This window comes from Bidens hawaiensis, unplaced genomic scaffold, assembly GCF_021521415.1.
Source record: "Bidens hawaiensis isolate Kalapana, Puna unplaced genomic scaffold, B.hawaiensis_p1.1 tig00000055_1, whole genome shotgun sequence".
In the NCBI taxonomy this organism is placed as follows: domain Eukaryota; kingdom Viridiplantae; phylum Streptophyta; class Magnoliopsida; order Asterales; family Asteraceae; genus Bidens; species Bidens hawaiensis.
In genome coordinates, this window is record NW_027491016.1 from 8,026,654 (window position 1) to 8,037,199 (window position 10,546).

The following is a 10,546-nucleotide window of genomic DNA, read 5'->3' on the forward strand; positions in this document are numbered from 1 at the left end:
TATTAGCAATTTAAAAAAAATATACAATGATGATTTGAAAGACACAATGACGAGAAAAACACAATAACAAACAGAAATACACAATGACGTATTTTTTTTTTAATTTTTATATAACAAAGTGATACTCATATTAAAGATAAAAATGCTTGTTATTATGGTGAATTTTTTTTAAAAAAATAATGTTGCATGAAAAAGTTATGGACGTTTTAAAATGATGGGAGAATTGACATGTGACTTGCATGTGGAGAGAGAAAATATGTAGCATTACTTTTATACTCTTTTACCTTTGGTCCCCACTTAACACATGTTAATCAACTATGCTTCTCACATTTCTTATTTTGTTGGCTTTTGTAGAATAACTCAACCCTGTGTGTGTGTGTGTGTGTGTGTGTGTGTGTGTAAGAGCATTCTCATTCAAGGGTCAAATTATTCTATAAAGGGAGACAAAAATGAGAAGAATGAGAAGGATTTATAGCCACACAAAAAAAAACCCTTTAGAAACACTTATAAATAAATAAATAAAAAATCATAACTCAAAATTTAATAAAAACACAAAAAAAAAAGTAAAAATCTCTATAATTACACTAAAAACACTATATTTTCTCTCTCATTTTCAATTAAATAATATTTTTTTATACTTTTATCATTATCTTTTCTCTCTCATTCACTCACAATCACTTTTAAAAACATTAAAAAATTATAGAGATGAACAGTGCTCTTCTCCAAATTTAACCGTAAAAAATAACATTTTCTCTCTCCTACTCTCACAACCATTTTTAACCATTACTAAAAAATAGAGAATCCGTAGTGAATGCTCTAACATTCCACAACTACAACTAACCAACAAGTACAGGTGACGCCAACGTTATATTGAGACAAAACATGGCTATATTCATTCAAATCCAATCATGAATACTCGCTATATTAAACTGGCTATTTTCATTCAAATCCAATCATGAATACTCGCTATATTAAACTTATGGTGCTTCAAAATTCTGGTAACCATCTCTATATCGTTTCAAAATATAGTATCAACTAGCATAAATGCATACGGGAATTCAAAAAATAACACCAATTCAACAAAACTAATGAAGCTTTCGGAAAATATTAGTGATTTTTGATGTGTTGAGCAACTTCAGTTTGGAAAACACAAAACCATTCCTCGCAGGATATCCATCTATGAGAGAGCTCTCATATATTTCCTTGCATTCGCGTACAACCTGGTTTTGTGACAACAATAAACGTGTGAAGACAGAATTTAAGGTTAACGAGCATAACATATTGCATACCTCCTTTGCATCTTTACGTGGAATTCCTTCTCGCAGTCCAACAATCTTCTCAACAACTTCAGGCTGCAATCATCATTAAAAGTGATTTAAAATTAGCTACGAATAAGTTACCAAATTATACACAATCGAACTATACTTACTGGGCAGTCGGGTTGATGTTCAAGAATATTTGTATAAACGAGAGTGAAAGTATCTGGGCTCTCGGCTGAGGCAAGCTCTCTTAAATCAATTAATATCCTCAGTCTGTTTTCAACATTCTGCACACACCAAACCATAAAAGATTAAAGGGTATTCTAGTCATTTCACACACACTTACAGGAAAGTTAAGCATCATCCATGTCAAAGACCATCTGTGCTAAGTTAATGCGTAAGTTTGGTCCGTCTGGACCAGTGATGTACTTTCACATAATTAAGGACCAAAAGTGAAATCGAAATCTGAGCATAAACGGGACCATTCATGTAATTTACTCCCTTCTAACTAGTTTTTCCATTTGACCAATTTAGGCTTGTAAATGAACCAAAAAAACATGAATGAAGCATGTTTGTGTTCGTTCGTTAAACGAACATAGCTTTCTCTTCCGCGTTCATTTGTTAATAATATTAATATGTTTGTGTTCATTTATGTTCGGTCGCTAACGGTATAGTTTAAAACTAGATGAACGGACATGACTGAGATAAAACCGATTAAAAGTAAATGTGATCAACAATGTGTTGGGCCTAAAAAAGTTGTTAAAACTAGATTCAACTGTAATGAGCCTAAAAATTCAATGAATATATTAAAGAATGCAAACGAACAAACTTAAATAAACGTAAACAAACGAATTTAGAGGAATGAACGCAAACGAATGTACACGAACATAACATGTGTCCATGTTCATTCATTTATCTAAATGAACAAAAAATTTTGTTCATGTTCATTATTAAATAAACAAACATCCTGTCAAACGGTTCACTTAAAATTCAGTTTGTTTACATGCCTAGTGAGTTGAAAAAATAAAAAGTTCAACAAAAAATGTCTCAGTCATAAGTAAGCGGGTCAAATTGTCACCTCAGTAATTCAGATTATTGTGTTTTAGGAACTTACTTTAGTGCTTGTGTGTTTGGTGAAGAAATCCATAAGAACCTCTTCATCGAGTTTCATCCGTTCGATCGTTTCCTCTTTGATGTAATTTTTCTACAATAAAAAGTAATTTTGACTTTTATTTACATCCTAGAGAAAATAACACTAAAAGTAGACAAAAAAAAAATTAAAGATGATTATATAAAAACCTGAGATAAAAGATGGTCAACATAAGAAATGACCGTTTGTTCCAAACAAGAATCAACAAATCGCTTATATGATCTATCTTCAATAAACCTGAAAATTATGATGTCGTGATTAAAATCACATGGCCTACAAAAATACATATTATTGTTAAAGCTTGAAAGTTGAAACTTGCATCTTAATATCCTTAAAATAATCATCAAATGTTTCCACTAGTGATTCAGTAATCTGTCCTTCACTCCACTCTGCATGCACAGTAAAAATCCATAATTCAATAAAAATAAAAAAATAAATTGACGATGATAAAAAGAAAAAAATTACCTTTATGATAAAGTTTGACCACTAATTCCTGTGTACCGGGGTCATCAAATATGAAAATGACAGTTTGATGTACAGCTTCCTAAATCAATTAGAAAAGATTAATAAATAAAACATATTAAAAACTCTACACAGGGCTAGCTTAATACTATAATAGTAATAAAAATATAACTTACCTTTGCAACCTCCAGAAAGCCTTTACAAGTGTCATCAAAATCAACCTGTTGCAAAAAGTCAAACTAGTTTGACCATGATCACAAAACAAAATAGTTTTGGCTTTTCATGTAAAAATAACCTGATCCGCGTAATATTCTGAAAGGGCTTCAATCGTGCTAGAACCAAGCTCCATTGCAAGATCATAACAACGCAAATTATTATTAATCTGTCATTATAAAAAAAATTAGAGTGGACTCTGGCACGTGTTTAATCTATATTTTATATAAATAAACACAGAAACTGCAAACCATTGCACATAATGGTTCTAAACCAATTTCAGAAGCAGGTTCTTCCAGATTCTTTTTTACAGCTTCTTGGAAATCAATCATTACCTGAAATAAATTATTTAGCATATAGCATTAATATCTTTTATAGCATATAGCATTAATATCTTCTATAAACACATTGTTTTAATTTGTATATATATATACCTGATTGATGCATAAAGCAATTCTGTATAACATGATTTCTGTGCTATTTTCTGTAACAATTTGTACTTGTTCTCCAAGGATTCTAAATAAGTCAACAGCAGCTGGAGTATAAAGTTTCCCTTCATCGGTCAACTTTGGCGGTTGGACCTTATCGGCTTCGAGAATATTCAGATACCATTTCTGAAACAGTTAAAATAAAAGGCCAAAAGACTATCAGTAACACAATATGAAGAAAGAATTGATGATAACATGAAGTTTACCCTTGTTGTTGATTGCATTCTTTCAACGTATGAATCCATTAACGGATCCATTGAACCACTTTCTGAACAAACTTGAGCTAATGACTCATCAACTCCAAGTTGAATTAAGCTATCTTGGTACTCATTCACCCACCCAGTTACCTAATTTTAATATAATAATAGTTTAACAATAAGAACAATGATAAGAAATTAAATGAAAAAATACCTTTAAGATTTCAATATTTGTAATATCATTAGCACGATCACTTAGCAGCCTAAGCCACTGAATAAACCTCTCTGTGTATAAATTCACCATGAGCTGGAATATTTCATATCTGCAAGAACAATAATTCAAATTAGAAAAGAGCTAAAAACATAAAGACTAAAATCAAGTAACAAAGAAAAATAGAAATTAAAAAACAAACCTTGGAGGAAAACAAGGCGCAACATGATCGTATATGGCTCCCAACTCTTCCCCGATCTGAAAATAATTTACAAATAAATGCTAAGATATGGGCCGGTAAACAAACCGAACGTTCAGTAAACCCCTTGAAGGAAAGTTCATTTATGTTCAATTATTTAACAAAAAGAACACACATGAACAATATTTTTTGTACATTTAGTTAAACGAACAAACATGAACACATGTCTGGTCATTTATTTATGTTCATGAACTTTCGTTCATTTACATCCGTTCGTCTATGTTTGACAATTTACGTTTTTAAGTTCTTTTGTTTATATATTCATCTAATTTTTTTGGGCCCATTACAATTTAGGCAAGTTTTATGAAATTAAATATTACACATTACAATTTAGTCTAGTTTTATTATCTTTTAAGGCCCACAAATTGATGTTCACGCTTACTTCTAAATTTCTTCTAAATTTTAATTGATGTTCCCTCAGTTATATTTGTTCATCTATGTTCAGTTCTGTTCGTTAGCATTCGTGAACCGTTCGTTTATACTATTAATAAACAAACATAAACGAAAACGAATACGAACATGCTCTTTTTCTTAGCGAATGAACATGAACAAGAAAATCCCGTTTGTTTAATTGTTTGTGTTCGGTTGTTTGTTCATTTAGAGTTAAATGAAGAAGCCCTGTACGTGCTGGTTCTGTTCATTTACAATCCTGCTCAGCTGATAATTTAATCCTTATTTTTAACTGGAATTAAATTGATGAGCATACCTTTTTTGCCTCATCTATTGCGCCTTTAAGGTTTTCAAAGGCATCCTGTCACAAGGATATTGCTGAAATTATATGTTAAAAAAATACGATACAAAATTGTATATATAGGTTGAAGAAGTACCTCCGATAAAAGTTTGCTAAATTTTTTTTCAACAGTTTTTGTTAACTGCTCATAACATTTATCTTTGTAGCCTTTTCCCTGTTTTGCCTTTTGCAATGCAAAGCTCTTAGAAGATGCAATTGCAATAGCAACTTTTCTGCATTTATAAAAAAGTATAACTAGGTTCAATTAACACGTAAATTTAATTTAATAAAAATAATACTTACTTGGCACCTCTTTGAGGATTTCCTACTGATGCCATTGCAGCATCACCTTCAGCCTCAGCCGCTTCTTCAGCAACTTGCTCATCAAGAATTTCTTGCATTTCAACAACCCTGCAAGTGTAGTATATTAAGTGTTCTAGTGTCAGAGAAAAAGGTTTCTAGAAGAATCAATAAACTGTATCAAGATAACATTAAGATTGTTAAACAATAAACATACCTTAAAGCACGCACAAGTGTTTGCGGGCTGCAATTAAGAAAATAGTTCCAAATTAAGAAACATGGCATACTAAAAACTAAGTCTGTAAACAAACCAAATATTTATTAAACAGTTCGTGAACCATTCGATCGGATGTTCATTTATTTAATAAACGAACAAACACGAACTATTTTTTGCTCATTTAGTGGAGTGAACGAACATGAACACATGTATCGTTCATTCATTTACGTTTGTGAATGTTCGCTTATTTAAGTTGGTTTACGTTCTTTTATTCATGCACGTTTGTTCTTTTATGCTCGTTAGTTTACGTTTATATACATATTCGTTAAAATATGATAGCTCCCAATTTCGTTTAGTTTTATGAAATTAAAATATCACCCAATACAGTTTAGTCTAGTTTATTTAATTTTTAAGGCCTACAGGTTGATGTACACTTTCACTTTTAATTGCATTTCGTTCAGTTATATTTGTTTTCATCTATATTCAGTTATGTTTGTTTATATTCATTCGTGTTTGTTTACCTTCGTGAACCATTCATTTATACTGTTGAGAAACAAACATAAATGAACACGAACAGGAAAACCCCGTTCGTTGAACTGTTTGTGTTTGATCATTTGTGCAGTTAAAGTTAAACAAATGAACATGAGCATGCACTATTCCTGTCCGTTCGGTTCGTTTACAGGCCTACAAAGAACATCTTCATTTATAACTTCAAATTTTGAGATTATGAAATCAGATAGCATGGTAGATACTAAAGCACCTAGATATTGAAGGGTACAAATGTAAATTAGCATACCTTTCTTTAGCAAGTTCAAAAAAGCTGGAAATATGTGACCATAACTTCTGCTCAAATGTATCCCATGTCCGATCTACTTCTTCAAAATATTCACTGTATTATTTCCCATAATAAAAATGTCAACCCAAAAACTATAAAGAGCTTTTTACAAGTCATCAAAATGTAAAAATTAAAATTATAAATCAGAGAATTTGATCCTGACTTTAATCTGCCAGCCTCCTCTTTATGAGATCCTGCAGTAGCTAATGCAAACCTCCTCTTTCCATCAAGAGCTGTTAACCTCTGAAAATTATTAAAAAAAAAACAGACGAAGGTTCAAGATATCATGTTTTAAACATAAGACTAACTTTTTTATGTTTTGTGTAACATTGCACTCATACCTCATACGTGTTGATGAGCTCTTTTTCATCACTTAAAGAATCCTTTGCTACAGCAGCTTCCACTGAAATTGACATCATCCCCTCTACATCCTAACAGTGACATTAATATTATTTTAAAATTGTTGCAGGGATTAAAAGTTACATAAACTTTAGATGCATACATACCCTCAATGTGGTGTTTAAGTTATTTCGTGCATTGCTAAGAAGCTTAATCTGGTCATGATTCTCTATTAATGTTTGGCATTCTTTACATAACCTGCATGAGCATTAGTATAAGTCAAGTACGTATGTCCAACCCAAATCAAAAGACTTGTATAAGTGACTTCAAATGTACCTCTCGGTACTAATAAAGTTCCCACGGAGATGATGTACAGCCTTCTCAGATGCAGCAAGTGCTTTTAGACCAGCTTGTGCTTGCTCAACCTGTAAACAATATGCATAAACATGATAAATCAAGTTCACTAAACGTTCAAAGAAGGCAACAAGATATACCTGTTCAGCAACCATGGTGCTAAGTTGTGCATCATTCGCCTGAAAGGCACAACGTATTATATAATATTCTTTTATACTTGTGATAGGTTTCTATCATCATCATCATCATCATGTAACAGAGTGAAGCTACCTGTTGTCGTGCAATGTAATCGGCCTTGATAGAAGAAATGGAAAGCAAAAGCTCACGAAGGGGCAAGAGCTTGGCAACCTCGCGAACTGCAGACTCCTTGGCTTCGATTCCGAGATCTTCGACCATCATCTTGCCTGAAATAATAAACGCCTCAACAAACAAAATTCATTACTTCGTTCGTGAACAAATTTCTTTCTGATGAATTATGAATAGGTTTAAGTCATCATGTGAATGAATGAATATGCATAGGAATAGGAATAGGAATAGGAATAGGACAGAAGACATTTAATCTGATTCAAATGAAAACCGACTGCATGAAGATGAAGAATAAGAAGACGAAGACGTGATCGATCACGCAAAACTTGCTTTTCCATTCCTTTCCTTTTCATCTTCACTTCTATTTTCAGCATATTGGGCTGGATATTTTTTTCAAATTGGTGTATTTTAGAAATAGAATTAGCTTAATGGGTTGGTAAAAAAAGATTAAGGAGATAGGTTAATATGCTAAGATTGCGGTTTAGCTCTAATCCGTCATTCTCAATGGCGGATTAGGAGGAAACCCATTTCACCCCGTTAACCGGCGTTAGTTTTTAACAAACCAAGTTAACCCAGTTAGTTTTTTTAACAAACCAAATTAACCCCTTATCCTAGATAGCGTTTGGTATAAGGGAATGAGAAGTGGAATGGAACATGCCATTTCAAAAGAATGAAAAAGACCATGTTTTGTTGTCATGTGGTAATGGAATGAACCATTCCATAGTAAATGAAATTCTTTTTAAATATAGGATTTTCATTCCTGTAGGTGTTTTTTTTTTCATTCCTTCAATGAATTTAATCAACAACAACAACAATAATAATAATATGATTATTATTATTATATTATTATTATTACATTATTGGATTATTATATTATTGCTATTATTTTTATTAAATTATCATTATTTTTTATATTATAATATAACAATTATTATATTAGAGTTATTATCGCATTATAAATATTATTAAAATTTTTTGACAAGTCAACGCTTCATAACATGCATACGTGATTTAACATTTTTATGATTGGTTTTATTTGCTTTAGTGGTCTCGTTAAAACGCGTAGGTCTTAAAAATGAGTTAATACAAATATTCATATTATTAATATTATTTATTACTATTACCACTGGAATAATAATAAAAAAAAGGGATGATCATTCCATTCCTATATGGTAACCAAACATAATAATGAAATGATAATGGTCCATTTCATTCTTTGGTCCATTTCATTCCCACGTCCATTTCATTACGTCATACCAAACATACCCCTAGTGTTTTTAACTTACATTGAATTTTGAATAGTTTTATAAACGTAGATTTTTTATAAATTTAAATGTAAAGTACATATTTTATAAAAGTAGTAATAATATTAAAATATGAAATAAAATAAAATGAAAAACAGTAATAATATTAAAAACACGAAACATGGAATAAAATACACTGAAAAACACTACTAATATTAAAAACATGAAATAAAACAAACAGAAACTCAAATACATGATAAAAAATACAATAATAATTTTGTCGGTTTGGACAATTGTTGATCCTGTGACCCGTTGCTTTACAACCAGAACACCTACGACCCGTCCTTTCCTAAGCGTAGCTAGCATCCATCTCGTTATGCATCCTCCTCGCACGTCGTCTTCCCCTTACGATAGTTATCTTTGATGGGTCCCCATGAATTCGCCAACCACCGTACATCCAATCTTGTTTATGAGGCACCGAAAAATACTGGTTACTGTATTGTGCACGGTATGTTTATGTATAAAACCTTGGATCAGCATTTTTTCTTAGACTTTCACATATGTGGTGGCAAACTGCAATTGCATGGCTACACGGGAACCGATAAATTTGCCACTTACCACAAGAGCAGGTTATTTCTTGGAATTCTACTGTATAAGGACCGTAGCCAGATTCGTCCGATGTTGTAGGGATGTCTCCACCATGAACCTTTGATGACGTGTTGAATAAGGGTATACTCTGTGTTGTCGAACCCTTATTTCACGATTATGGAAGATTGTCCACATGCGGTGAGGAAAGTCCATTGAACAATTATAAGAGGTTGTGTAGTGTATGGCGTATTGTTCAACTTCTCTTTTAAAGGTATATTCAAGCGGGGTCTTCAACGTTCTCAGCAAATTGTTGAAGAAACCACTTCCAGCTCTCGTTTGTTTCTTCATCCACCATTGCGTACACAATCGGCAAGATCATGTTGTTTGCATTTTTGGAAACCACCATCAATATTTTTCCTTTGTAAGTGCCCCTTAGATGGGTGGCATCTATAGAGATCACAGGAATGCAAAAACTAAAGTCAGTTAAATGAGTTAATAAAAGTAATGACGTGAACCAGTTATTCGTGTCTGCTAATACATTGTTAGTCGCAAGTATTAAGCAAACACAACGTGCATGCTGCATACATTCCTCATCTGTTGATTCATCAGTTATTGGGTTTTCTAACATAAAAAATTGCATAGTACTGAGTTTTACCATATTATTTTTATAATCAGATGGTTGTGTATCAAAACCTAAGTAAGTTAGGCACATATGCCTTTGTTCATTGTATTCAAACGAACCTTCGAACCCAGTTAATGCCTCGCCCTCAATTGGTAACCCCTATAGAACGTTAACATCCTCCAAGGTTACAGTGGCCTCACCAAAAGGTAGGTGAAATGTGTTTGTTTCGGGCCGCCACCTTTCAACTAGTGCTTCTATCAACGCTCGATCAACTCTCCTATAACCACATCGTAAGACACCTCCAAAACCAAATAAACTGATGTACCTCAAAACTCAACCCGGTAGAGTAATGTGTAACATTTGTTACTTTTCAAACCTGAAAACCCGACCCATTTTAAAGTTTCGGTTTTGTTTATATATATATATATATATAATATTTTAATCTCAAGTCTCGTTGCTTGTTTTTATGTGTCTTTCGTCATTTTCATTTGTATTTGGTACTCGTATTCGTTAAACCGACTCGTTTCATCGTTTCAATGCATTTTGTTCGGCGTTCATCATTTATATAATATTTCCAATTATTTAAGTTCAACGTTTGTTTCTTTTCTATGATTTTCAATCAAATAATGGAATTCTGGGATTTTTAAAGTTTATGGTTTAAACAATTTCCAAGTTATACGGGTAATAATATACAAAATATCCTAGTTTTATAACTTTAAATTCATCTTTAATATATTTCAAAGTGCAAGGTTCATTTGGTAATATATCTTAA

At 32.1% G+C, this 10,546-nt stretch overlaps 1 protein-coding gene across 2 annotated transcripts; it reads right to left on the reverse strand.

Moving 5' to 3' along the window:
- Nucleotides 1-1,069: 1,069 nt before the first annotated feature.
- Nucleotides 1,070-7,418, reverse strand: LOC143555245 (exocyst complex component SEC6-like). 2 transcript variants are annotated; one of them, XM_077044905.1, is made up of 25 exons: nt 7,285-7,418; nt 7,155-7,193; nt 6,997-7,085; nt 6,828-6,918; nt 6,663-6,752; nt 6,485-6,564; nt 6,283-6,375; nt 5,487-5,513; nt 5,273-5,380; nt 5,067-5,202; nt 4,946-4,990; nt 4,183-4,238; nt 3,984-4,092; nt 3,779-3,919; nt 3,519-3,698; nt 3,336-3,419; nt 3,167-3,253; nt 3,048-3,092; nt 2,875-2,953; nt 2,729-2,798; nt 2,559-2,646; nt 2,374-2,463; nt 1,430-1,546; nt 1,290-1,352; nt 1,070-1,220 (listed from the first exon to the last, which is right to left on the reverse strand). In XM_077044905.1, exons 1-25 carry the CDS (start codon nt 7,411-7,413, stop codon nt 1,086-1,088), a joined length of 2,271 nt encoding a protein of 756 aa, XP_076901020.1. In that variant the 5' UTR covers nt 7,414-7,418; the 3' UTR covers nt 1,070-1,085. The 2 variants fall into 2 exon arrangements, with proteins under 2 accessions (XP_076901020.1, XP_076900975.1); XM_077044860.1 differs by having other exon boundaries at nt 1,070-1,352.
- Between the last annotated feature and the right edge of the window lie 3,128 nt (nt 7,419-10,546).

Excerpts from the sequence above, each read along its gene's own strand:
- LOC143555245 (XM_077044860.1), bottom strand. The coding sequence starts at position 7,413 with ATGATGGTCGAAGATCTCGGAATCGAAGCCAAGGAGTCTGCAGTTCGC. Across the intron at positions 6,376-6,484 it reads GAGGAGGCTGGCAGATTAAA|TGAATATTTTGAAGAAGTAG; the intron begins GTCAGGATCAAA and ends GAAATAATACAG. Across the intron at positions 2,647-2,728 it reads TATTTTAAGGATATTAAGAT|GTTTATTGAAGATAGATCAT; the intron begins GCAAGTTTCAAC and ends CATAATTTTCAG.